The sequence below is a fragment of the Suillus plorans genome (assembly GCF_016647745.1).
Source record: "Suillus plorans strain S12 chromosome Unknown HD556scaffold_77, whole genome shotgun sequence".
NCBI classification, from domain to species: Eukaryota; Fungi; Basidiomycota; class Agaricomycetes; order Boletales; family Suillaceae; genus Suillus; species Suillus plorans.
This window is the reverse complement of record NW_024537461.1, coordinates 215467-241817: the sequence shown is the minus strand read 5'-3', so window position 1 is coordinate 241817 and position 26351 is coordinate 215467. Positions and strand designations below refer to the sequence as shown.

Genomic DNA, 26351 nt, shown 5'->3' with positions numbered 1-26351 from the left:
TCTTCTGTGGTAGTCTGCCAATATTAGTCTTCACTCTTCCAGCATCTGAGCGAGTTATTACAGTACTAATTATGTCACAATCTGGGCAAGACTTCATTTAATCAGTCTTCCATCAGTAGATTCCATTCATATATCCAAATTTGATCGCGGGACAATTTTTTCGGAATCATTTCATATAAGTTAAATTGAGTCTTGATCCGAACGAGCTGGTTGAAAATTTTCCTTGCTCACCATGGACCAACAAATGAGTCAATCAATCAAGCTGAGAGCAGCTCTGACCACAAGGATCAAGGAAATTATGGGAAAATCATCAGCAACAGGGATCTTCAGAGGGGGGATATTGCAAACTCACCTTCTACACAAAGCAAGGTGAGAGGTTATATTTAGGGCCTTATTTGATCCGCTCTATTAAATGGTCTCACTTAAGATTAAGAATTGGACATGAGCTAGACAGTTGCTTAGCAACACGTGATGTCAACTTCCATGCTTCTGCGTCAATCTCAGAATATGAGATCAATCGAGCTGCACTGACAGTTGCCCATGCAATGGTAAATCCTTGTGAGTTGTTTCACTCTGCAAGATATCACCTGGTTTTAAATTCACATCATTTGCAGATTATGTGGATTGGGATGTTGACAGATTTGCCGAAATGGCCAAAGTCTCTACACCTAAATCTGATGGTCCCCTCGCTAATACCAATCAGCTACCAAAGTACTTTTCTGCAGCTATGATCGGTAAAATTTCAGCACCAGCTACTATTGTGGACAGGCAAGGTAAAATTTTAACAATTTACTTGCCAAATATTCTGTCTTCTTCTCGGGTTGTATGTTCATTCTTCCTTGGGAATTCCCCTCATCAATTGATAAATTAAATTAGGAATATGTGAACTCAGCCACTAAGGGTTTACGGACTTTACTTCTTGAAACAATTACGTCCTCCACCCAACAGTCTTGGCGATCTCAAGGCTTTGTTGTCCCAGAGGGGGGTGGAGAATTTGGAGCAGGCAGAGTCACAGTATCACCAGCATATTTTATGCAAAGACACGAGGTATAGGCCAAATTTAGTGGCTGTTTAGCTACTTTTGACTTTGTTTGATTTCATTTGCAGAGACTGGAAGACCCAATGGTTACCTCGGCTTCCTATAAGTCTGTGGAAGTCCAAGAGTGGCTAGCTGCTTTATCAGCTACTGAATCTTTCTGGAATGCCATTACCGCTGTATCGGCTCCAGATCTATTCGAAGCAGGCACCTTGGCAATCACTCGTATTATTGAGGAACTTCAAGGTTCTGATAGAACATCACCACCCATCTGTGATTGGCCCTCGATCTTCTCAGGATTGGAAATAATTGCAAATCGTACAACTTTATCACACAGAGATTCTGGTGGCGCACCTTCTCTTTTTGATCTTCTGATTAGTTTAGGCAGTGGCCATGAGGCTAAGTTGACATTAGCAGATGTTGGGGCCGAACTGGATTATTACCCTGGGACAATGGTCTTCATTTCCGGGAAGGTTTTACAACATTCTATTGGTCCATGGGGTCCGGGAGAAAGACTCGTTATTGCCCATTTTATGAGGGATAAAATCCACTCTAGATGTGGGGTATCCAGACCCCCCTTTCCAACACAGGCCTATTTTTTGCAGATGGTGGGGCAGCAGGATAGTTATTTGTTGTGACAAGTAGATGATAAGAAAGGAGTGGTTCTTGGAGGAGGAGGGGTGGAATGGGACAAATCAAGTGTTTGACAGTATACCTACTAGATTAGTTGATGTGATCTAGTGATTCCTATGAATGGTTTCAACTATCAAAAATAGAATGTTGATAATATCAATTTTTCCCCCCACACGTAACCCTATGTCTCCCAAGAAAAAAACTCGACTCAAGGCAGCTACATTTTCCTTCCAAGGAAGAGGTCGTTTGTCTAAAGGCAAGGACCTTGATGTTGCCTATGTGTCTCATAAACAAGTCATTGGAAAGAGAAGGAAGCCAACCTGGGTGGAATCATGCGCTGATAGCCTTTATGACACTGCCCCAACACCATCTCCATCCTCCAGCCCTCGTAAACGTATTAGAGAAGACACTCAAGGGTTGCAAAACAGTCATGAAGATTTTGATAGACAAACCCTTGGTGACTTTGTTTCCTATGTAGAGAACTCACAAAGAAAAACCAAGGCAAGCATAGTGATTCAGTGTCTTTTAATGATGTACTAAATAGAGATTATTACGACCAGACACAAAATGACTTCATCCAAGAATATCTGCCTTTCCGAGACTTGTACTTGGATATTCTCCTTGACTTGGAGAAACCCTCCGATGTATCCCAGTGCCAGTCTTGTCAGATTGGTGAAGGGAAATTCCACTGTTTGACTTGCAGTGGAGATCAGACATTCTGTCGTTCTTGCATTGTCAATGCTCACCAGTTTTTGCCCTTCCACAAGGTTCAAGAGTGGACTGGGAAATGCTTCAACGACACATCACTTGAAGAATTGGGTTTTATCTGGTATATGGGCCATGGGGGACAACCATGTCCATTTTCTGACGACATGCATGCATGGGAGAATATTCCCATGGACGCAGAGGCCAATTTTTCACCAATGGAGACAGTTCATGGTTCAACTATACCAACCAAGTTGACCATTGTACATTCCACTGGAGTGTTTTTGCACAACGTTGTCTGGTGCAGCTGTCCTGGGGTCGATTGTCAGCAGCATTTGCAATTGCTGAAAGCTAAATTATTTCCAGCCAGTACCACTCGACCACAGACTGCCTTTACTTTTGATGTCCTCAATCATTTTCTAATTGATGCACTGGAGTGCAAGACTTCAGCATCCAGCTTCTTTGAAAAAATCCGTCGAATGACCAATAACTGTTTCCCAGATACTGTTCCTGTAAGTCTTATAAGTCTTCTTGGTGAAAGTTAAACTAACAGTACCAATTTGTTTTTCTAGAATCGATATCGAGAACTTATGAGAGTGTCTCGACTGTGGAGAGACTTGATGAGTCGAAAATGGTTTGGCTTTGCCCATAATGATGAGCAGAAACCGGACAAGGGTGATCTGGCTTGGTTTTGCCCTGCTTGTCCACAGCCTGGGATTAACCTACCTCCTGACTGGCAAGCCAGATATGAAAGGCAAGTCATTTATCCATCTCATTCTAAGGAGAGGCGACTCAATTTCTCTACCACACTTGAGAATATCATACTCACTGGCTAGCCCTACACTGCATAGTGTACGAGAGCTCCGGCCGGACTGACTTATGTTCTAATCAAGCTGGCCAGCATGGCATAGACTGGATGTAAAACCAGGCCGGCCGGCACATTAAATTGGCTTGCTAGCTTGACACAGATAGCATGCATAACCATGCTGGCCGGTTAAACTGAGGTGCATAGATGTCACTCAAAGACATGCCAGCCAGAGAGTTGGTCCGGAGAGAGACTTCTACTTTTCTTTTTTGCACATTTTTAACCTTATGCTTACCTGTTTGTACAGTTGGCTTGTTTCACAAAGATATGTGGTAGACGGGAACTTCACTGCTCAACATATGGTAATGAGAAAACCACAGTTGGACATTAGTTTGTCAGACGGGCTTGGGTATATGGTGAAAGATCAAGAATACCAGACTCATCTGTCATCGGCTGTAGAAAGTAAAGAGGTGAGTTGGCTCATGACAACCACTTTTCGTTCATGCTTCACTATCTTTGTAGCGGTCTTCTTGCAGCAATCATCGTGCAGTAAATGCAGCCAATATCAGCAGGAGCAATCTTCGAGCTACAGGTGTAGGAGCAACTGCTTGTGCTCGACATGGATGCTTTGTTCCTCATAGTATAGTTGATTTTCAGAAGGGCGAAAGGTCTGTGTATGTCCTCCAAATCAACATGTTATGCAAGCTCAGGTAATTTTTAGACACATGAATATCGACTACTCAATATGCAATGCATTGAATTATCATTCAGCTGGTATAGACTCTTCCCTCATCATTTATGATGTGGGGTGTCAGTGGAGCATTAATTTTCTACAGAGAGTAGCCCAGAGCAAGGGCTTGTCTGTACCTGAAAATATGCACATCGTTCCAGCAGTTGGAAAATTCCATCTTAGCGCTCACAAATTAGCTTGCTTTGCAAGGTACAGCCTCAACTTTATTCAAGGGGCTGGACATGTTGATGGGGAGATTTTGGAGACTCTGTGGGCACCATTCAATAAGATCTCCCCAACTGCTCGGTCAATGAGTCAGGCTCACCGTCAAGAAGTTCTTGATGATCATATGCGAGACTCAAACTGGAAAAAAATAGTGGGAATAAGTAAGCCCTCCAAATTTTGCATTTGAACAAGCTTGACAATTGAGCTTCCAGTGAAGACTCTCTTGAAAAAGTACAAACGGGCTCTCAAAGGTGTTGATGACACAAAGTCTCCCTTTGACGAGCTCACTCTGTCTCTGGACCCTGAGAAGATTTCGATATGGAAGATCGATGAGAAAAAGGCCATGGAACAACGTGGAGAGTATCTTGACATCTATCAGTTGCAGATGAACAAAGGTAAGTGAACTCTGTCTAGTTGTGAGGCTGCTATTCTTGTATAGACATCTGATCAGTATTTGTATCTAGCTCCAACTATGGCAGAGATTAGACTCAAATTAACTGAGTCTGAGAATACCGACACTAGCAAACCTGGGACAGTCTCTTGGCTCATTACTGGCATCAATCTGGAGGATTTACAGTATGTAACCAATAAAAATAGAGAAACCGTTTGACATAGTACTATTTTAGGGATGGACTAAGGGCAGATATTCGACAACTTCCTACTGATGCAACCCCAGGACAGAAAGTTTCTATAGAAGAGAAGCGACAGAGATTGACAGCTAGGATAGCTAAATTTCATGAAACAGCTGATGCCATGACTGCTGGTATGGATCTTGGAACTGCAACAGTGCATTCCGACGATCCTAGATTCTGCTATGCAGGTCATGATGAAAATGGTTGGGGAGAGGTCTCAGATGAAGAGATCTCAGAGTATATTGACGAAGAAATCTTGGCTGAAGAGATGGGTATCTGGATGCCATCATCAGTGCCCTACCAGGATGCATTGGCTCTCGGACTGGGTCCCCTCCAAGCTGAAGAATTAGAACTTCGAAAGGGCCAAGCCAATGACTGCCTCGAAAAGCTTCGAATGGCCCTTGGTCATAAGGCCATCATCTATCGTCAGTATTTTCGAAGTGCTAATTCTACATGGGCTGGGACTAGGTCAAAGCAAGAAGCTCAACGCTGTCAGCTCAAAATTGACAAGTGTGTAAGAAGCTATCAGAGGGCAAGGTCAGCAATGGAAGGTCTAGGCATGGACAAAGCCACCTTGGGGAGTCTTTATCAGCCAATATCGCCTACAGAGCTCAGTATAGACAAAGAGGTGACAGAAGAAAATAGATTTGGACAAGGGTCAGACAGGCTGGCTTGGTTTTGGAGGGGAAATAATGCAAGCCAAGGTCAAGACGATGCCTGGATAGATGAATGTAAGAAAAAATCTTTATCTCTATGATATGTCACTAAAGCTCCAACCGATCTAGTCTACAGGGTGAACTGGTTGAAGGCTAAGGCTAGATGGAATAGATGGCAAGAGGAATTAAGGCTGGTAAGACATGAAATGGGTTGGACCATAAACTGGTTCAAGTACCACCAGAATGAATGGGAGAGAAGGGGTGGCCAAGCCACCAGACCTGGTCATCAAGCCTATGCTTATCAGCAGGTCTTGATGTGGGGAAGATTTGTTGAGGAGGCAGAGAAAAATTTCAATGGATGTCAATTTATACTTTGATCTGGTATACTGTCTTTGCTAGGAAAAATATGACAGGATAATTCTCAATGCTAATGAATGACAAGGTAGCTTAGCTAGCACTAGCTCCACTCTATGTAGTCCACAGCTGGCCGAGATAATTGTATTTAAGATATGGACTGGCCAGATGGTTCCTACAGCATGTATGTACATGGCTGGCCCTTATAAGAGTATATAACTAGCTTATATCTACCCTATGCAGTCCATGTAATTCTGATACCAATAACTGGTTAGCCTTGATTCTACAATAGACAGAATCAAGTCGGCCGGTATGAAATGTTGAAACCAATAACCAGCCAGTCTTGATCATACATGTCGTAGGAACTATCTGACCAGTATACAAATCTGAAACCAATGACTGATCAGCCTTGATTCTACTATTGTACAATTAAACCGAGCAATATTAAAACTAATAACTGGCCAGTCTTGATTCTACATGTTGTAGAATTAAACCGGCCGGGATGCAATGTTGGAATTGAAAACCAGCCAGTCTTGATTCTACTGTTGTAAAATCAAACCGGCCGGAATGCAATGTTGTGATTGAAAACCGGCCAGTCTTGATTCTACTATTGTACAATTAAACCGGCCGGGATGCAATGTTGTGATTGAAAACCGGCCAGTCTTGATTCTACATGTTGTAGAATTAAACCGGCCGGGATGCAATGTTGTGATTGAAAACCGGCCAGTCTTGATTCTACTATTGTACAATTAAACCGGCCAGGATGCAATATTAAAACTGATGACTGGCCAGTCTTGATTCTACATGTTGTACAAGCTATCTGGCCAGTATGAAATTCTGTAACTAATGACTAGTATAGAAATTACAAAACAATAATTAGCTAGTCTTGATTCTACTATTGTACAATTAAACCGAGCAATATTAAAACTAATAACTGGCCAGTCTTGATTCTACATGTTGTAGAATTAAACCGGCCAGGATGCAATGTTGGAACTGATAACTGGCCAGCCTTGATTCTACTGGTGTAAAATTAAACCGGCCAGGATGCAATGTTGGAACTGATAACTGGCCAGCCTTGATTCTACTGGTGTAAAATTAAACCGGCCAGGATGCAATGTTGGAACTGATAACTGGCCAGCCTTGTTTCTACTGGTGTAAAATCAAACCGGCCAGGATGCAATGTTGGAACTGATAACTGGCCAGCCTTGTTTCTACTGGTGTAAAATCAAACTGGCCAGGATGCAATATTAAAACTGATAACTGGCCAGTATGACATTCTGTAACTAATGACTAGTACTCGTATAGAAATCCCAAACCAATAATTAGCCAGGCTTGATTCTTCTATAGGATTAAACCGGCCAGCTTTAATTCTACGGTTGTAGAATTAAACTGGCCAGGATGCAATGTTGGAACTGATAACTGGCCAGTCTTGATTCTACATGTTGTACAGGCTATCTGGCCAGTATGCAACTTAATAACAAGTGACTGGCTGACTTGATTTTACAACATGTAGAACCAAGACTGGCCAGTTATCAGTTTCAACATTGTGTCCTGGCCAGTTTGATTCTTGATTCTACAACAGTGGAGTCAAGGCTGGTCAGTCATTGGTTACAGAATTGCATACTGGCAAGCTTGATTCTACCTGCAGTGAAATCAGGCCAGCCAACTAGCTAGCTGAATTCTATATCTTGCAGGCATAAAGCTAGCCACTACCACTGATGGTAATCATTTATATATATATTAACACTAAACACTAATTCTACATACTCCGGCCAGCTGTATTATACATTTTGTAGGCATAAGGCTAGTTATTGTGTTTACAGTAATTCTAATATGTATATATCTACACCAGTCAACACTGATTCCACATACTCCGGCCAGCTGGAGTTTGCATACTCCGGCCAGTGACTGGCTGGCCATGATTCTACAGACTTTTGGCACATCCGGAGCCAGGGTTCTACATGGAAAGTGACTGAAGGGTCTGAATGGACTCCGTCAACGCATGGGTAGTTGAAAGCCAAAAGACCGAGCTGAAGAAGCTCAAAACCATTCCGAACACCATCCAAAGTATCTTCAAAGATGTAGGTCGATCCGCAGTTGATCTTGCGCTCCCTATCAGTGAGCGGGGCAAAGAGTTGGTGCACCAGAAGATTTACATTGATAGCCTCTGCATTGGCTTCGCTTACCTCGACGATCCAGACACTGTAAGTCCCATTCAAAGTTTCAGATATAACTGTTTCCAAAGTCTGACTTGGACTTCGTAGAATGCAGCGTTTGGAAACCCTGCCCTCTTCCGCATAATCAGCCGCGTATTGCACGAGAAGAGGTTGTCCCGCTGGATTGACCCAAACAAGCGGGATCTCAACAATATCATTGCATTCTCTGGCACAATCTTAGTTTGGGCACTGCAGGAGCATGCTAACGGCTTGAACGGCAAATCAGAATTTGTCGTCGAGGACAATAGGGCAACATTCGATTCAATCGTCCAACGTTTGGACAGCCTGTCGCCGTCGCAGAGGGCAGCTGTAGATAAGCTCGTTGATGATATTTTTGCCGAGATGCAGTAAAGTATTATTCTGAATTTCTGATCCATGAATCGTAGTGTTGTTCGTCGGGTGTTCGAGTAGACTAGGCTTTAATGTTTGTTTGCTAATCGTTTATACATTGTTGCGATATCTGATTGATACTATCGCGTGAACAATCTTATCGATGGCGTAAGTATGTGACTGCATCTAGTGACGTTCCGGCCCGGCTTGGGCTCAAAGCCCCGGCTTAGGCTTGGCCTGGGGGGGCTTAGGCTTGCCATATTTCAAGCCTAGGCCGTGAGCCCAAGCCAGCCCAAAGCCGTGGCTTGAGCCGTACTAGGCCGCGGCTTGGTGGTATGCAAAGTTGTAGATTCGTAGTATAGTAGCACAAGAAAATACATGAAGTAACTACTCAGAAACCTCGTCATCATCTGAAATCAAAGCATCCCAAGCATCCTCCTCGTCTGCAATAACATCTCCGGTCCTCTCCTCACTGTCAGCTTCCAATTCAGAGTCGTCAAATTCCTCCGACTCCACAAGAGAGGATGGTCCAGGCTCTTTGGTTTGGGATGGAAGGGCGGCCTTCTCCGAGTGTTGGAGGAGAGCAGCAGTGGGTTTGATCCTGCGTATGGGACGAGAATGCACGATAGGTTCATCTTCACTATCTGTGTGGACTGTGCTGGTCATTGCAGGCTGCTAGGTAGATACAACACATATACACGTACCACATATAAAAAATCGAACGTGGTTCAAAAACAGATTAAGTTTGCGAAGGCAGCGAAGTTGAAGCGCCAGGCAAGACTGTAAAGGCGCATGGATTGCTGAATGTTTGCTTTTCAAGACCGGGGTAAATATCAGCGAGCTTTAATAACATGACAACGGCGACTCACTGTGATCTCATTCTGACATACCTCATGGTATGATTGACTGAGAAGCTGATACCGATCGCAAGATGGCAACATAAACATAAACAGAAACTTACATACCGAAATAGATAGTGCACTGCTAAGCCACGGCTTGGGCCGGCGGCTTAGGCTTCGCAAAATTGAAGCCTGGGCCAAAGCCCTGGTCAGGCCGTGTCCTGGGCCTGGGCTGGGCCTGGCTCAATCAGGCCCGGCTTGGCCTGGCCCGGGGCTTGAAGCCGAGCCGGAACATCACTAACTGCATCTGCAGCGGACTTGCCATTTTAGAGTATTCCCTGAGCCTCTCGTCAGTGTACGATAGAGGTTACTGGCCTAGTCCAAACGGGGAGTGCAGTTTGGATCAAACTGGCGCGCTTAGCTTTGTAGATGTGTGTCACTTTTAGTTTTTTCTTTGTTATTGTTCTCCCAAAAAGTGTTCCCAAGAATGAATACACGGACTCAGTCACTCGCCCAAGTTTGAATTTGAGAGACTGACAGGTCGAGATGAACACCCATTGTCTCGCGATGCTCAAGACAATCGATTGTCACAAACTGGTCAATGCAACACAAGCATGAAGAGAATTTTGTAGCAGACGAAATCTACTGATATACCCAACTTTCTGCAGACCAATATTCCTCCTCTCGTCGGGCTCATTCCACATCACATCCTGCTTTTAGCATTCAGGGTCATTCTTCTTTGACAATTTCGGACACTTTGAATCCCCATCCGCTACTAGCCAACCGTCATCCTGATGACCATCCAACGTGTCAAACGAGAACGATGAGTCGCTCAGTATCCAGAAATCACGTACCTTATACTCACAGGTCACCGAGTCACCTTTCTTATCCATATAACTGCCAGACCATCAATCACTTTTCTCGATGAAGATGTGAGTGTGGCTTACCCGCACTCTGTGTACCCGTTTTCGGACTTCTCATAGTTGCTGACTAGCTCGTAGGTCGTTGCACCATCTACTCCGTGCAACGTTTCTTCACACATTGCGCATCCTGCGTTGACGCCAGCGAGGAAGGTGAGTAGGGCAAAAATAGTGAGGCGGGAAGTGAACATCGTGGAGCTTGTTGCAGTGAGCAATGCAAAGCCATAGCGTGCAGGTGTTTTATAGGCAGATACTCGCGATTTTGCGAGATTTCGCTTCTCCTCGGGCTATTAGCTGTTGCTTCGCTTCTAGCCTTCTACTAAGACATCCGATTCTAAAGAAGAGTCAAAACCTGTTTTGAACAAGCCACCTTTCAAAGATGCACTGCTACTGTGTAGCTCACTGAGATGGTTTGGTAAACGCTCGCCGGGATGGTTTAGTAAACGCTCGTCTTAATTTACATCTCACCTACGGCAGTTGTACTATACTGTTAGGAGGAGACACATCGGCAAAACTTTCGCTTGTCCGAAAGAGGTTTGATGCTCATGCGAGCTTACGGCGTTGGTGATCTCAGAGCAACGCGATTGGTGGAACAGACTTATTCGTCGAAGTAGAAACTATGACATATATTACTTGAGCGGAAGCAAAATTATCTCGAGAAGAGACGTCATAAATTCAAGATGAGAGGCGAGCGACACGAGAAACGAAGCTAGTAGAAAACAACATATATCTTAGTCTCAGGTAAGAACACACCTAGTAGAAAACAATTTATCTACTGCTTGTTAACAAATAAGAATGACAAAATGATAACGAGGGTTCACATCTCGGTACTCAGTCTCGGGGAAGAACTGAGATGTTCGTGCGGTTCTATTCGTAGCATGCTTGATCGTGATGATATTAATGTTGATGGGAGTATGTGTCAGATATTTTCTTTGTGGAGGGTTGTAAGTAGTAATTCATCGCGAGCTGAGGTTGAACGTTGAGAGCCCGTCTCGACGATACGTCTCGGCCAGACGCACAAATCAAGACAAGAATGCCAATGGCATGACCCCCTGTATATCACAGAATGGCTAAACAACAGTGAGAAAAAGAATGGTGGTCGACATGAGGTTCTCAGGTCGGGCTTAGCGTTCAAGTTACAAAGAAAATAAGGCCATTCTCGGTCCCGCTGCTGCGGCCTTTGGTTATGGTTGCCTTGAGTCAAACGCAGAATATGTTCTGGACGAATTATGGCCAACGCAGTGGTTCTGTTGCTTGCATTCTGATGCACGTTGAATCAGGGGAGCTCCCTTGGAGATTCTGGATCTGTTTAGCATCAATAACCCTTCCCGATGACAGTCACTCTAAACTATTCAAATACTACAATATCATACTACAACCGAAAAAAGGGTATCATATATCAGGCAGACTCCAACATATAGCTGCCAGTATTACTCTCTCGTTAGTCCCCGCGCACTAAGCACTTCACATAACGATGACGCATGCTGACACAAGTTGCCCCCATCCATATAATAGCCGCCGTTCTGATGAAGGCCAGTGAGCCAAAGAAAATGATGAGCTGTGCAACCTCCAGAAATCACGTACCACATAGTATTCGCAGGTGGCCACATCACCCGCGTCATCCTCGTAGCTGCCAGCCCAGATCAGTCACTTTGCTCGATGAAGATGAGAATGTGACGTACGTGCAAATGTACCCCTTGGCGGACTGCAGGGTGCTGTTGACTAACCGGTAGTTTGTCGTACCGACTTCCAAGGTGCGATTGCATGTTGCACATCCTGCGTTGGCACCAGCGAGGAAGGTGAGCAGCGTAAGGATAGCGAAGCGGGAAGTGAACATTAAGGAACTTGTTGCAGTGAATTGGATGTAAAGCCATAACATACAAGTATTTTATAGGCTGAAATTACTGGGGCCGTCGCAATTTCGCCTTAACGCACACGTAACCTTGAGGCAGCAAGCCTAGGGTTCGGTACTTGAGCGAAGAGAATCAATACTCTTCACAGACCACGGGCAGAACTGTGAACGTCATTCTCACTAAATTATTGAGGTTGCAAGAGTGGCACTGAGGGCTAGATGCACCTACTATTATCTAACAAAACTTCTGCTGTGAAAGGATTGACTAAGGGATTGTCACACAGTGTACAGGCTAGTCTCACCATTGAATAACACGAAGACACTCGTTCCTTCCATGAAGCTTTGCAGCTAACGATATCGATTACATAAACTCATCTCATCGATGGACAGAAGCAGTGGAAAAGTTAACGTTGGCCGCGAGATGCATTTCCGAAGCTCAGAAGGCCTTCGGAATCGAGAACCATCGAATTAAATGTGAGTCAGCTACAGCTAAGCTCGGCATTCAGGTAGACGGGAGTCACGGGACGAAGCGTGCACGCGCGTCGCGTGAGCATCTGTCGGGAATGATGCCAACAACCGTCGGCACGTGCAGTGGACTCCACCGTGACACGGTGACAGCCATCCGTGATGATCAACGCGGCACATTGAGTCAATTCAGGACTCGAATCGTTGACACAGATAACAGCACCGGAGCATTAACAAACAAAAGTCAAGGATTTCGCAGCAAGTGGAAGACAAGATTGAAGTCCATTGAACAACAACCAAAACCCAATTGAAGAAGTCATCTAAATTCCCACAACTCAATTTGTCTCTTAGTTGACCGCGTGACTCTCCGTCTGCGAAATATCGCTTCGTGTCATTCAAACGCGTCTATGTCATTATTTTGCAGACCTTCCTCGAAGTTAGCTCAACGAGTGATTCTCTCAGTCTGCGAAATATCTAGCTTGACGCGTCTTTTGCAGACTTAGCCATAACAAACGAAGACAGCCGTGACGGTAACGTATCACTATCAAGTTGACATGGCAAGCAAGAACCGGGCTCCCTTTTCCTCTTATGAGCATTTGACGTACCCGCCAGGACCTGTACCACCGTCGACGACAGCACAGCACGTCGAACAGCTGCATTGGCCCATGACCATGACAGTGTTGGTTGTCGAGCATAAAAACAAATACGGCAAGCCCCCATTATAACCCGCGAGTGTTCCGCACTCATACATTCCTGCAAGCACATATAAGCATGCGGTCTCCGTCTGACATCAAAATATGCTGAAGGTATTCACCAGGCTGGGTGCATGGCCCTCCGTTGGGGTCTTGTGCTGTAACGATCCCCGCCAGTACTGCGGCAAACATAATCGTAGTGGTGTGTGAGATGAACTTCATTGTTGTACTTCAGGATAGGCTTGAACGATGCCTTTTTATTGAACTGAAATTTATCGCTTCCCATTTATACACAGGCGGTAAAGGGCGGTCAGCCCCAAAACATGCATCTGCTGTGCGTCCGACGGAGCAACACAATGTGCCGTGGCAATGCGATATTTCTAGACGTGGCTCCACGAGCAATGACTAATGTAAAGCTCGTGTCAAAATTTCATAGACGATAATCCGCTTTCCCCATCTTCATAGTTCAGTTTCCTCAGAGCCTTTTTGTGTCATCACTATTGTGCTGGCAGTGGTAAATGTCGAAGGTAGATATGCGGAGAAGCCAAAGCAATGGATGAAGATCATCATGGCGGTGACGTCTAGTGAGATTTTCATGTTGGTCATAGTTGCAGGACTGATGCATATATCGCAGCTGGACGTGGAGTCATACACTTATTTGAATACGTTCTTGAGCCTCGACGACATCTTTCAAACTCCCAACCGGCTATTCCCCCAGCGCCAGCCAGCACCATTAATTACGGAGACAGCTGTGCTGTATCATTATGATATTATAGATATGGCAAGCAAGAAACGAGCTCACCCTTTCCTTTATGTGCAGATGCAGAACCCGCCGGGACCTACACCTCCGTGAATGACGGTACAACAATCATCACAGTTGCAAGTCCAAACGACCAGGACGGTGCCGTCTGCTTGACAGGTATACAAATACGGAAGGTTACCATTATAATTTGCGAGTATTGCGCACCCATAAGTATGCGGTCTGAGATCAGAACACGGGTATTCTGAAGATATTCACCAGGCGGGCTGCATGGTAGACCGGTAGGGTCGGATGCTGCAATAATCCTCGCCAGCACTGCGGCAGACATAATAATAGTGGCGAGTGAGATGGACTTTATAGCGGCACTTGAGGATAGGTCTCTTCGTTATTGAACTGAAAGTTATTACTTTGATTTTTTACACAGTAGTAGGGGGCATTAAGCCCCAAAACATGCATCTGTTGTGTGCGTCGGACTAAATAACCTAACGCGCGCCGTGGCAATGCGATATCTCTTGACGTGGCTCCTTGATATCTTTCTAGTGTCAAGCTCGCGTGGAAATTTCATAGAGACGATCTGCTTTTCCGACGATCTCCAAATAAGTAAGTTCTGCTGCAGTTTCTCCTTGCCGTTCAAGTCACTGGCTAGCCGGCCATATTTGGCCCAGAGTATGCATACATGCTGCAAATCTTCACAGGAATACGGAAGTACTTTTTATGCAGGACGGTTTTACCGGTGGGGTTCTACCGAAATTTCTGCTGTCTGACAGCAACAACAATTCTGCCAAATAGATCAGAATCGTGCCTATAAGTATATGCAAGATATAAAAGCTGGTCGACATCCTACAGCGTTCCCCATCCTCGAAGATATATATCATTCGAGATCCCCCTCAGAAGATTCCATATTACCTCGTACAGAAAATGCGTTCCTCCCTCCTCGCCGTTGTTGTTGCTTTGACAGCATCTAAGTTTATCAGCGCATGTTCTATCCAGGGTCAACCTTGCAAAACGTATAACGATTGCTGCGGTGGCACGAATTGTGCCAATACTTCCGTGAGTATGAGCAGATCGCTGTGCAATCAGGATTCAACCACAGGACTCACCTGCGCGCCTTAGGGTACAGGTCTCACTTGCCAATAATGGTCGGTCGAAAATTGAGCTGGCAGTTTCTGCTTTCGCTTTGGTATCATGGTTGATGGTGCAATACCTAGTTCGGAGTCAATCAGTACAATTGTTTTTGGACAAACTTTTGTGCTACTCGAGCAGTGATGTGGATATTTGAATTTATTTGAAGATAAGTGACGGTGCCTAGTTTTGCTCGTGGTCCACCAAGCTCGAGTTCGAGTAGCATGGGGAGCTCGGGAGTGATTATCTTCATCGAGCGAGTGTTGGATGAGGTACAAGGGCGGGCGACGCATCAATGAACCTGTGAACAGATGAGATTGGTATTTAAAGTAATATATTGTTGAGCATCGCAATAATCATCAATGAACGTAAGATTGCCCACCACCTTCACATGCACATGCCGTGAATGTTATGCATTGTCGAGGAAACACCGATTCAAGTTGCAAGCACGCGGACCAGCACTGAAGAATTTTCTAGCGTAACAGATGCACGGAATGCATCAGAAAACTTCAACAAACGAATACTCTCCTTCTCATCATCATCCGCTTGAAATTGACGGTAGTATAGTAGCACGTTTATCGCAGTCGAATCGAGGTCCTTTCGTCATTGCAATACTTGCGACAGACACCAAAAGTCTGACAGCGAGGGTTAAAAGCATGTATTATGACTTAGTATGACGTGTGTAGCAATAGTGCGACAAGGACCACATGCGCTAGTGGCGAGTATACAGCGTTGGCCACGATGTGTGCGAGTGAGCCGCCAGCAACGGCCATACTAGTATGGACCAGGCACTGCTTGCAATTTTCGTTTGCTAAACGTGAAGTTAATACGTGAAACGAGCAAGCTGTCTTCGAAAAATACCTTACATTTACCTCTGCAAAAAAAAAAAATAGAATACAAGAAAGACGACTTTTTTTGCAGCCTGAATTTACGAAACGCTTCGATTACCATAGATGAGACGAGGTACAAAGTACTTAACTATAGCTTTGTGCATACTTATTGCTAAGAAATTTTTTCTTTGTTGTTGTTAACGTTCATTCTTCACAAATAATCTCGGGTCCAAGAAAGAATGGACTCGAGAAACTCGCCCGAATTTTCAAGGTTCGGATTCGAGGCACTAACAGAGAAAGTCTGAATGAAATAAGGGCTTAAAGAGATCGACTATTAGAAGCGGCTGATTTATGTAAGATAATTCCTGTAACGGATGGAGTCTAAGCTCTAATGATGTGCCCAGCTGTCTGCAGAAAAAAATGCGAATCCTGTCGGGCCGTTTCCACTTTACATCCTGCTTAGCATCCATGCGTATGCACCCTTGCTACATACGGACACAATTCATCCCCATCTTGGTATATGCCGGCGTCCTGATGTTCGCAAGCGTGTGTTAAACAAAAATGATGAGCTGCACAGCATCTAGCAAGCACATACCGAATACTCGCAGGTCACCTTAGTGCCCAACTTAGAATTAGTGTAACTGCCAGCTCATCAGTCACTTTGGTTGACGAAGATGTGAGGGTGCGACGTACGTGCAAAGTGTGTACCCGTTGGTCTCAGCGGTGCTGTTGGCTAGCGTGTAAACCGCCACACCATCGACTTCCAAAGTATTATCGCATGCTGAACATGACGCGTTGGCACCAGCGAGGAAGGCGAACAGCGCAATGATGGCGTTGAAACGGGAAGTGAACATTATGGAACTTGTTGCAGTGAGGGAGGTCAAGCCATAGTATGCAGGTATTTTATAGGCTGAAATTACAGGGGCCGTCACAATTTACGAGACTTCCGCTTCGCCTTAGCTTCAGACGCGCACGTAACCTCAAGGCAGAAGGCCTAAGGTTAAAGTTCGGTACTTGAGCGAAAAGAATCAGAACCCCCAAAAATAAAGAAGTGTGGAATCACTCTCACAAAATCGAGGTCGCAAGAGTAAGACCGAGGGCTACTAGATGCAGCTCCATGTCATAGGCCATGTAGCACAAAAAAAGGTTGAACAGTGCGGGAAGGGGATTGTCTACACCTCGTAGTCGGTTTTCCCGCCGTGTACTATGCAGAGTACTCTTGAATAAAAGAAAGAGTCGTTCCTTCCATGAACGTTGCATGAACTTGAGCGCTTGAGCCTTGTAGGGTATGTCAGTCAATTAAACTCGTTTCATCGATGACAGTATTAATGTAAGTTATCGAAACGTTAACGTTGCATATCAGTCAGGCGCAACATTAATACTTACGTAAAATGTGGGCGAAGGGTGAAAACATACCATAATACAAATAATATCAACATAATATCGAGTTTTCTGACATTCTCCCGACGTCCGGAAATTGATAACACTTACATGCTTTACTTGAGCTCATTATCACAACATTTGCCTCAAGAATATCAACACGTACTCACGACAAAAACCTCTCGCGAGAGAATGGACCCTTGGATTCTGGAAACAATCATCTGTTCGACAGCTATCCAACAACCGCCGTGTATTCGAACATGCATCCATGATTGTCCGTGCAACAATGATTAGCACATCTACATAACTTGAAACAACTAGTAAAGTTTGCAAGCTTTGGTGATAGTTTGCTAAGTTCTTACTAAGTGCTCACTGATACAAATAGAGTTGCAGCGTGAGCTTGTCATTTGAATGTGACTATCTTTTTTCTGCTGAAGTTCCTCGTAGGCTAGCTTTGCTATTGCCCTTTGCTTCGCATTCGGTGACCTGTCCCCATTCTTACTGTTAAGCATAATCATAATCTATGAGCATCTAGATTTGACCACTGCTGACCATTCCTATAGATCATCTCTTATATGAGAGTTTGGGCCTAAGGCCTAATCGATGACATCCTTAAACGCTTAACGTCCGAGCACATCACGCTCAGCTTCTGGCCAACTCCGGCGAGGGAACTGCCGTAACTATAATTGCACTTCAGGCAAAACACGTATGAAGAAAATTCTTGACGCAGACGAAATCTACTGATATCTAGCCAACTTTCTGCAGACCAATATCGCTCCTCTCGTCTGGCCAACTCCACATCACATCCTGCTTAGCATCCATAGTCATCCTTCCTTGAAATTTTCGGGCACTTCTCATCCCCACTCTTTAACTCGCCGCCATCCTGATGACCATCCAACGTGTCAAACGAGAACGATGAGCTGCTCAGCATCCAGAAATCACGTACCGTATACTCGCAAGTCACCACGTTGCCCATCTTATCCACGTAGCTACCGGTCATCAGTCACTTGTCTTGATAAAGATATGAGTGTAACTTACCTGCACTCTGTGAACCCGTTTTCGGTCTTCACATAGCTAGTGACTAGTTCGTAGATCGCTATACCGTCGACATCCAACGATTGTGGACACGTTGCGCATCCAGCGTTGGCACCAGCGAGGAAGGTGAGCAGCATAAGGATAGTGATGCGGGAAGTGAACATCATGGAGTTTGCAGTGAGTAATGCAAAGCCATAGCGTGCAGGTATTTTTATAGACAGATACTCGCAATTTTCACTTCTCCTCGGGTTATTTCGCTTCTACTGATAAATTCAACTCAAAAGAAGTCGAGTTGAATGACATAGTAAGTCATTGATTCAAAGCCTGTTCTGAACAAGCTACATTTCAAAGATGCACTGCCACCGCGTAGCTCAGGATGGTGTTGGAAAATGCTCGTCTTAGTTTACATTTTACTAGTACGTGTAGTAGTACTGTTCGGAGGAGTCACTCATCAGAAAAAGACTCGTGGTTTTCGCTTGTCAGAAAGAATTTGATGCTGACGGTGAGCTTACGGTGTTGGTGATCTCGGAGCAACGCGATTGGCGGAACGGGCTTATCCCGTATGTACTAATAGTAGTAGGAACTTACTTGAACAAAAACAAAAACATACTGTGGGAAGAGACGTTACTGACTGTTATGAGTTATATTTTGACTCATATCGTACCATCGGTTACGGTCTGCGATTGAGCTCCATTTCGTGAGGCTCAACTCAGACAGTGTAGCGGGGTGTCTTCGGTGAATCCTTCTAGGGCAACGAAGCTTGAATTCCCAATCAAATAATTGTTCATCATGTCAGCATCGGAAGTCCGACATCGTAAGGCCATTCACGATGTCCAAACAGATAAATTCCAGAAGAGACTTACGACTCGGGGCGCTTTTCGTTAGTATCGTAATGTGATCAACAACTCCGGAGTCCGGTTATTTGGTCAACCAGTCACATCTTCAGCACTCGCCGATATCCAACGGCTTCGTTGATACTTGGTATGTATTTTCGATCGTGCAGACAGTTTTTAATGAACAGCGGCAGGTGAAAATCAGCAACAATGACTGGCGAGGAAGTTTAAAGGCAATGAGATGCTAGCCTAGTTAACGGCTAGACGAGTACTTCTAAAGGGTTACACTACCCGATGCCTGGGCCGTACTATGCACCAATTACTAGCGTGCTGGATATAAACTCGCATAGAGGATAACCTGAAAAGCAAATGCATTGAGTGAGTATAAGCCATTTAAATGTAGCATCACACCGCGAGCGGAATATGCAAATGAGGCAGACACTCGATTCAACGCAAAGGACCACGCTCCCTCTGGTTTTCAAGTTTTGAGCCTGTGATATTGTAGCATTGTCGTTTCCGCTAAATTGGTTGTAGATGATGCGTGCATACGACTACATGGGTTCATGTACGATGATTTTTTGGACCAAACCTGTTCCTAATCGACCTATCTCGTCCAGAACAGCCTGCCGATTTAACATGACAAGATCCTTGTCCTTCGCTTTATCCTCCTATCAAATGTTGGTTTAGATGCAGATAGTTCGATGGGATCGACATACCTTGGCTAATGGCTTGCTCGAAAAACCTGCTAGTGCACGGAAGGGACGGGGTGCTCCCAAACTCGGAAGCCAAATTGCTCCAATGCGATCACCTCCAAAGGAATCAGCAAAGAATTTTAGTGTATCTGCGTACGTGCTCTGGATAGGAAGAGCTGTTAAGAGAACCTTCCATTCATATGTGAGACACACCTGCAGATCGGCGAGAAACAGGGGAAGAGGATCAAATCCTGGGCGAGGCGTCGACTCCGTTATGCCCAAATGAGCGTCTCTAGTCCAAACACTCGATTCCGCATTGATGTTTTGGTGGTACCTTGGTAAAACTGTAGGGTTTAATTGGATAACAATATCGTAGTCATCGGTGGAATGTAAGAAGAGGCTCTAAAGGACGACGTCAGCTATGTCATCAAATGTAAGTCTGTCAATCAACCTTGATATCCAATTCCGTCTCTGCGTTACGAAGTGCTTTGCTGGCCTCCCTAGCAAATGCGCGAAGACGGTGGACAGCAATTGCATCCGGGCCATTTGACGTCCACATTTCAGGTGCCGTTGCCGAGGGATCATCCTCATACAATGTAAGACAAAGTGGCTCCTTCCAATCCCAATCTGTTAAGAATTCTAAGACGAGGGAGAAACCACGTTCTTTACTATGAGGTACAGCAGCAGCGCTCTCTGTCGATGTCTGCTTTCCACCAACAAATGGTAGTGCACAAATGATTTCAATAGCCTCCTCTGAGACGTGGGTTTGCAAAAGCCAATGTGCAGCAAGCCAGCGCTTGACAAGGCGGACGGTGCCGGAGTATGCGCTGTACTTGTGGCAAAGATTGACGATGGCACGATGGTGTCGTGGGGCATGGATAAATCGCCGCGTGTAAAGTTCCTGGGCGACCTTGGCTTCGCGTTGTTCCTGCGCGTTATATTTTTGGTCGCTGGGACTGACAAACATCTTGCCGGGGTCAATGATTCGATCAAGCAAAGTTGCCTCTCGATCGTGCCAAATGAACGCAGAGAATGACCAGCCTTCAGCAGTGAATATTTCTAGCGCAGCGTATCCTTGGAATGGATTTGAGCTACCGCCGGTAGCAATTGACGCCTTGAGTCCGGGGTTTGAAGACATAAGTGATTGGGCGATAGTTTCAAAGAAAGCGAGCTTGATTTTCTGAATCGCTTTTAAGTCATCCGGCCACTTGGATGATTTCTCGAATTCGAGGATGATGGGGATGGTGGGGAGAAAACGTAGGGACTCCGGTAATTCTGCTGAAATCGAGGCAGGGATTGGTAGTGGAGCAAATGTTGAGGTATACCGCAGGTATTCAGATATGGGGCTGACGTTCAGCAGTGCCAGTGGTAGCTGCTCGTCCAGTGCTTTCAGGCTCCTGACGACACCATCGAATGCTATTAATGCAGCCTTACACCCACCTGTAGCCCGATGTAGACGACGAACATCATCCGGCAATTGGAGTATGTTGTCGAATGGTGTCTGCAACGTTCTCGCATATTTAGCAGAAAGGCCAAAATGGAGTTGCAGCAAATGTCGGACGATAGAAACCGGTATATGTGCACGCTCATCGGACGTCGTAACCTCCCAAACCACACTCTCCGTAATACGACCGTCCTTGAATCGACGAAGCTCAGCACGACTGCCCCATAGATACCGGAACTCCTTTGCAACATTTGAGTCTTGGTCTTCCGCAGAAGGTCCATGGTCAACAAGACGGAAAGCATGGGCAGGATCATAGATAAGCCCGATGTGAATTATGGACGTGCTGGGGCTTTCTGCGGAGGACATGGGGCGGTAAGGGGTAACAGGTTGAAGGATGGCTATCGCTTGGGTGCGATTGCCAAGACCTCGGCGCAGGAGGGATGAAATAGAGGCCAGAAGGGCTGCATCAGAAGACCCATGTTCTATGACAGTTGAAGTAGACTGGTTTCGAGAAGCTTGCGACAAATTCACTCTGAAAACGGTTAAGCGTGGAATCCACAAAAAGAAAGAAAACACTTGCCTGATCACCGCATCAAAGCGAGAGGAGATTTTAAACCGACTTTTCAGGAAACAGTCAGCAAACGTGTCAGACGATGCGCCAGGGTTGCTCAATTGCTCTAGTGTCTCCTTAGCATCGTGACTTAGCTTGATGATTGACAGTCAGCGGTAAGTGTTTACAGATGCTGGCAGCGAAGCTTACCAAGTCAAGTGAGGTAAGAGGAACATCAGACAAAAAGTTGATAGTAGATGTTGCATCTACGAATATGGCTGGGTGGTGGGTAATGTACTCCTCTGGAGGGCACTAGAAAAAAACATCATGCGCAAGTTCCACGTCCGTATACAGAGACGTACCCTGTGTCCATTAGTCGTCTTTGTGAACACCGGAGTCTCCCCGAACTTGTGCTTTGCTAAACTCCCTATCAGCTTATATAATAAAAAGGGAGAATGAAGGGCTTACCAAGAAAATCAAGCGCAGCTTTGAACAATTGATAAGAGCTTAATCCCTTTCCAAGCGGCTTCCTCAATTTTGCGATCCCGCTCTTCGTGCCAACAAGTTCATCGCCCAAACTCAAATAGCGCAGTAGCCCGGCCCAAAACGAGCCTTTTCTCTCAAAGCCTCTCACACATAATTCACCATCGCCATAACCTCGCTGGTTAGCCCACACTCTTAAAAGGGTATAAGCATCATGAAAGGCTGGCAGTGCATTTTTGAGTTCATGAGTGGACATGAGCGCTTCTTTTGCACATGTGGAAAGAAGGATGGTGTTGTTGTAGATTGGAGTAGGAAAATTTGGTGGAGACGAGGACGAAGGTACGCGGACATTCGAATGTGAGGGGAAGAGCCTTGACGGTGATAACGGACTCGATGACGAAAGGACAGGGATAACATGAACTTCAGTATGACTTTTGGAAAAATCATAAGATGCACTCCCTTGAAAGGATGTCAGTTATATTTCTGTCATTGAATGAAGTATTATACCATTCCGTGACCTAAGAACCAACGTGGTGAGGCGAGGGTCTCCAAGCGCAGATGAGTAAAAGGTGTCCACGTCAAAAGCGGTTGAAATAGATTGGGCTAAAATAGCGAGGTAATAGGACTTCTTGTGGAAGAAGCGCCCATCGAGATAATCTTTCTCTTGAAAAAGAGCCTGCCATATATCGTTCAGTGGTAAGGAAGACGACTGAGCAAACAGCGCACCTCGGGCATCTCCATAGACAGGTCAACGCTAAACCGACTGCCAATCTGCTTTTTCACCGCGATTCCGTTTCCCCAACTTCCAACAACACAGATTTCCCTTGGAGGCTCGAATGCAACCTTCCACTTGACATCTGGAGCCGGGAGAGGGAACACAGATGGAACTGCGACACCTTGCTTAGCAAGGACTTTCATAGCTGCCAAAGGACTCAGAGGTGCAATAGAAGGAATAGAGATGCAGTGGGCGCGCAGAGCAAAAAGAAAGTGATCGAGCTGCTGTCGACCAGACTCTTTAGGTCGGACATTAGGAAGGAGTGCATCAATCTGAAAAAAGGTAAGCTCGATGAGTCGTCACTAAAATAATCTAGCCAAACCTGAAGCTTGAATGAACCAGACTGATAGAGATCAGCTGCATCCTTGATATCTCTTAATTCATGACCAGTCAGAGGTTCTATGGACATCACATATCAGACTGTGTTTGCTATGAAGTGAAACATACCTTCTCTGCCATGGCGATTGGTATTTTCGGAGTCGACTTGGTTCATCGCACCGGCATGTATTAGCGTGATCGTCACAGTAGAGACCTTGCAAGGCCAGCTTGCAGCTGCTTGTCAGTACGATCGCAATGAAAAAAGCTAGTATCACGTGACTATTTGAGGGGTTGGCAATGCAAAACAAGCAAGCTTGCCGCGTGCTCTCGTTCTTTCACTTTCTCTATGGACGGACTACAAGGCCCTCAAATTGAAGCATTACAACAGCTACAAAGTATCCTTGGTCCACATGACACGGAATTTGTAGTCAGTGTACTTGAAAGCGTCTCATGGGATGTTCAAGTAAGTATTGACTTATAATCTGCCATGTTTTGCGGTTGAACGCGGGTCCGCAGAAAGCCACAGACCTACTATTCGACAATGAAACTCCCAAAGTTGTAGCACCAACACGGGCCACTCCAATGGAACAGTTGGAGCTAGATGACAATGAAGACTCGTCACCCACAATCCGACATTCTCACCGTGGTCAGGGTGTAAGAACATTCAATTTTCTAGCTGTTTATGGACAACTGACACCCCTTGCAGAGCTCGCGGTCAAATTGGAGTTTCTTATGGTCTCTACTCGCTGTTCCATTGCACCTTGTGTCCGGAGTTTTGCGCTTCGTGTTTAATGTTCTCCGCATACCAATACCGTCCCTACCGTTCATGACTACAAATTCCTATCATTCTCACCGCCCTACCTCTCCTGATTCACGCAGCATTACTCAGAGGTGGGTGCAACAACTCGAGGAAGAAACAGGTGCATGTTCTGCAAAACGTTCCATGGCGAACGCGGTCACGACAGGATTCGAGGCAGGCCCATCAACTGCAAGACGTCATACATATCCACCTGCGGCTTCGGATGATAATCAGAAAAATTTACCCGACTTTTTTGATGGCACCTATGAAGAGGTTCTTGACATTTGTCAGAGAGAAGGGCGCATAGCATGCGTTGTCCTCGTGAGCGCTGAACACGATGATGATGCAGATTTTAAGAGGTACGTAATGTTCACCTGTACACGATGTACGATGTGTCATATTGTTCTCTGGGCACAGGTCTACCCTTACCGACGCAGCTTTCGTCAAGATCTTGCTGGATAATGATTTCATTGTCTGGGGTGGGGACATCCGGGACAAAGCTGCATGGGATGGTATGTTCCATTTAATTTATCTTCTACAATGATAAAGCCTTGTCCAGCCTCGCAGAAATTGCAAGCAACTACGTATCCCTTTGTGGCTTTCCTCGCGCTTCAGCCCAGGCGCCATGGCGCTCCTTCTGGTGCTTCCCCGGTTGTCACCACCCTATCACGTCACCAGGGTCGCGCAGCCACAACTGCTTCGGTATTGATCGACCATCTCAATACGCAGCTACTTCCACGTGTAACACCGTTCCTTGTACGATTCAAGACAATGTTACAGGACCGTGACCGTGACCGGCGTATACGTGAGGAGCAGGATCGCGCATTCAGGGAAACGGCTCGTAGAGATCGTGAGGCCATCGAGATGAGAGTGCGACAAGAGAAGGAGGAGGAGGAACGTGTACGACAGCATGCAGAGGACGTAAAAAGAAAGCAGGAAGATTCGGCGAGGCAGAAGCACCAAGCCGGAATACGTATGGAGTGGAGGAAGTTCATGCGTAAACGTCTCCTGTTACCCGAGGCGCGCGGCTTGAGACTGGCCGTCAAATTGCCCGGCAATGGACGAGTTATCCGCAGTTTTCCTCCGTCGGCGACCCTTACCGCTCTCTATGCCTTTGTTGACTCGCAACTTATTCCATCCACTTCTCGTCCAGAAGATGACCCTTCGCAAGCACCGGATGGAGTTGTCAATGATATCCCACAGCTTGATTCTTATATTCAGAGCAGGACGGCAGGACACGCGTGGTGGGGCTTTACACTTGCTTCAGCCTACCCCCGGAGGGAATTTAGGTGGAAGGCGAATGTGTCTTTGACAGAGACAGGATTGAGAGATGGAGAGCAAATTGTCATGGAGTTAATCACCGGACGTGAGTCCTCTAATGGTCAGATCTCTGACGACGAGTACGAGTCAGAAAGCGACTAGTTCCCTTGTCATAATGCATTTGTTGTTGTTATTTATGGATGGACATATGGAATAGATACAATGAGGTCCAGGCATTGATAGAGAACAAGGTGCTGTGATCATTGACTGAGTATCGTGCGCACAAATGATTCGTAATTCACGTTTCCGTCGCTGAATTGAGTAGTCAGCTATGTATGCCGGCAAATACTAGAGTTGGGTTGCTTACGGGCCGATCTGAACGCCCTTGAGCAATTCATCAACCTCCTCGTCTGACATCTTCTCGCCAAGTTGCGTCAGCACATATCTCAGTTCTCCAGCCCCAATAAAACCATTCCCTTCTTTATCAAATACCTGGAATCCCCGGATGAACTCCTCTGCATAACGATCAACGGATTGTGATGCTACAACGAACGATGTAAAACATACCAGGTGTTCCTGCAGGCTTGAAACCATCTGGTCTATTGAGGATCGTCAAAAATGTCTTGTAGTCAACTGCCCCAAAGTAAATTATCATAGCACCAATATCAATCAAAAGTAGCCAACTGACCTTCTCGTGGTGCATTCGCGATAATCTCGGTCACTTCAGCCTGGGTTGGGTTCTGTCCAAGGGCACGGAGGAGATCGCCCAATGTCTCCCGTGGCACAGCGCCTGTACCCTTCTTGTCGAAGAGCGCGAAGGCTTCCTTATACTCTGTTAAGCGATCAGTCCGCGATATACTAGCTAGATAGCACGGAACATCGGACCTGCATTATCACTCTGTAAGAATCTGTTAAAGTTGGCGCGTATAGATGTTTAAACGCGAAACTCACCATGGCTGCTCTGTCGATGCCATCAAACG

The 26351-nt window shown here is 45.6% G+C and overlaps 9 protein-coding genes across 9 annotated transcripts; 4 read left to right on the top strand and 5 right to left on the bottom strand.

Annotated features, from left to right (window-relative positions):
* Positions 1-232: 232 nt before the first annotated feature.
* Positions 233-1661, top strand: HD556DRAFT_1312660 (uncharacterized protein; the record flags this gene model as incomplete). Its single annotated transcript, XM_041300687.1, has 6 exons — positions 233-369; positions 428-558; positions 615-773; positions 893-1047; positions 1108-1509; positions 1593-1661. The coding sequence occupies 6 exons, from the start codon at positions 233-235 to the stop codon at positions 1659-1661; spliced, it is 1053 nt and encodes a 350-aa protein (XP_041154960.1).
* Positions 1662-2541: 880 nt separating this feature from the next.
* HD556DRAFT_1312659 (uncharacterized protein) lies at positions 2542-6327 on the top strand (the record flags this gene model as incomplete). Its single annotated transcript, XM_041300686.1, has 14 exons — positions 2542-2698; positions 2741-2886; positions 2947-3062; positions 3487-3649; positions 3702-3847; positions 3901-4295; positions 4347-4529; positions 4599-4710; positions 4761-5497; positions 5537-5782; positions 5865-5960; positions 6020-6046; positions 6069-6086; positions 6263-6327. 14 exons carry the CDS (start codon positions 2542-2544, stop codon positions 6325-6327), a joined length of 2607 nt encoding a protein of 868 aa, XP_041154959.1.
* Positions 6328-7761: 1434 nt separating this feature from the next.
* Positions 7762-8343, top strand: HD556DRAFT_1448643 (uncharacterized protein; the record flags this gene model as incomplete). Its single annotated transcript, XM_041307462.1, has 2 exons — positions 7762-7980; positions 8041-8343. 2 exons carry the CDS (start codon positions 7762-7764, stop codon positions 8341-8343), a joined length of 522 nt encoding a protein of 173 aa, XP_041154958.1.
* A 3005-nt stretch (positions 8344-11348) lies between these two features.
* HD556DRAFT_948370 (uncharacterized protein) lies at positions 11349-12254 on the bottom strand. Its single transcript, XM_041312096.1, has 4 exons — positions 12236-12254; positions 11764-12183; positions 11666-11711; positions 11349-11604 (listed from the first exon to the last, which is right to left on the bottom strand). The coding sequence occupies exons 2-4, from the start codon at positions 11958-11960 to the stop codon at positions 11512-11514; spliced, it is 336 nt and encodes a 111-aa protein (XP_041154957.1). The 5' UTR covers positions 11961-12183; positions 12236-12254; the 3' UTR covers positions 11349-11511.
* Positions 12255-15746: 3492 nt separating this feature from the next.
* Positions 15747-16656, bottom strand: HD556DRAFT_1312656 (uncharacterized protein; the record flags this gene model as incomplete). Its single annotated transcript, XM_041300685.1, has 4 exons — positions 15747-15846; positions 16296-16333; positions 16398-16443; positions 16496-16656. The coding sequence occupies 4 exons, from the start codon at positions 16654-16656 to the stop codon at positions 15747-15749; spliced, it is 345 nt and encodes a 114-aa protein (XP_041154956.1).
* A 1337-nt stretch (positions 16657-17993) lies between these two features.
* On the bottom strand, positions 17994-18381 carry HD556DRAFT_1448639 (uncharacterized protein; the record flags this gene model as incomplete). The annotated part of the gene is made up of 2 exons (XM_041307461.1): positions 17994-18171; positions 18221-18381. 2 exons carry the CDS (start codon positions 18379-18381, stop codon positions 17994-17996), a joined length of 339 nt encoding a protein of 112 aa, XP_041154955.1.
* An 858-nt stretch (positions 18382-19239) lies between these two features.
* HD556DRAFT_1408473 (Nrap protein) lies at positions 19240-23578 on the bottom strand. Its single transcript, XM_041304095.1, has 12 exons — positions 23442-23578; positions 23317-23393; positions 22946-23266; positions 22727-22895; positions 22205-22678; positions 22099-22154; positions 21947-22048; positions 21767-21891; positions 20194-21718; positions 19956-20144; positions 19767-19904; positions 19240-19718 (listed from the first exon to the last, which is right to left on the bottom strand). Exons 1-12 carry the CDS (start codon positions 23485-23487, stop codon positions 19602-19604), a joined length of 3339 nt encoding a protein of 1112 aa, XP_041154954.1. The 5' UTR covers positions 23488-23578; the 3' UTR covers positions 19240-19601.
* A 54-nt stretch (positions 23579-23632) lies between these two features.
* HD556DRAFT_1408470 (uncharacterized protein) lies at positions 23633-25596 on the top strand. Its single transcript, XM_041304094.1, has 5 exons — positions 23633-23775; positions 23829-23966; positions 24019-24470; positions 24529-24623; positions 24671-25596. The coding sequence occupies exons 1-5, from the start codon at positions 23659-23661 to the stop codon at positions 25531-25533; spliced, it is 1665 nt and encodes a 554-aa protein (XP_041154953.1). The 5' UTR covers positions 23633-23658; the 3' UTR covers positions 25534-25596.
* On the bottom strand, positions 25597-26325 carry HD556DRAFT_1408464 (EF-hand protein; the record flags this gene model as incomplete). Its single annotated transcript, XM_041304093.1, has 6 exons — positions 25597-25683; positions 25739-25886; positions 25939-26004; positions 26060-26203; positions 26257-26269; positions 26323-26325. 6 exons carry the CDS (start codon positions 26323-26325, stop codon positions 25632-25634), a joined length of 426 nt encoding a protein of 141 aa, XP_041154952.1. The 3' UTR covers positions 25597-25631.
* Positions 26326-26351: the final 26 nt, after the last annotated feature.

Coding starts and splice junctions, on each gene's coding strand:
- HD556DRAFT_948370 (XM_041312096.1), bottom strand. CDS start 11,960: ATGTTATGGCTTTACATCCAATTCACTGCAACAAGTTCCTTAATGTTC. Junction 11,712..11,763: donor GCCAAGGGGTACATTTGCAC/GTACGTCACATT, acceptor CTGGGCTGGCAG/CTACGAGGATGACGCGGGTG. Junction 11,605..11,665: donor CCACCTGCGAATACTATGTG/GTACGTGATTTC, acceptor GGCCTTCATCAG/AACGGCGGCTATTATATGGA.
- HD556DRAFT_1408473 (XM_041304095.1), bottom strand. CDS start 23,487: ATGAACCAAGTCGACTCCGAAAATACCAATCGCCATGGCAGAGAAG. Junction 23,267..23,316: donor CTGGTTCATTCAAGCTTCAG/GTTTGGCTAGAT, acceptor ACCTTTTTTCAG/ATTGATGCACTCCTTCCTAA. Junction 21,719..21,766: donor CGCTTTGATGCGGTGATCAG/GCAAGTGTTTTC, acceptor AACCGTTTTCAG/AGTGAATTTGTCGCAAGCTT.
- HD556DRAFT_1408470 (XM_041304094.1), top strand. CDS start 23,659: ATGGACGGACTACAAGGCCCTCAAATTGAAGCATTACAACAGCTACAA. Junction 23,776..23,828: donor GCGTCTCATGGGATGTTCAA/GTAAGTATTGAC, acceptor GCGGGTCCGCAG/AAAGCCACAGACCTACTATT. Junction 24,624..24,670: donor GGACAAAGCTGCATGGGATG/GTATGTTCCATT, acceptor AGCCTTGTCCAG/CCTCGCAGAAATTGCAAGCA.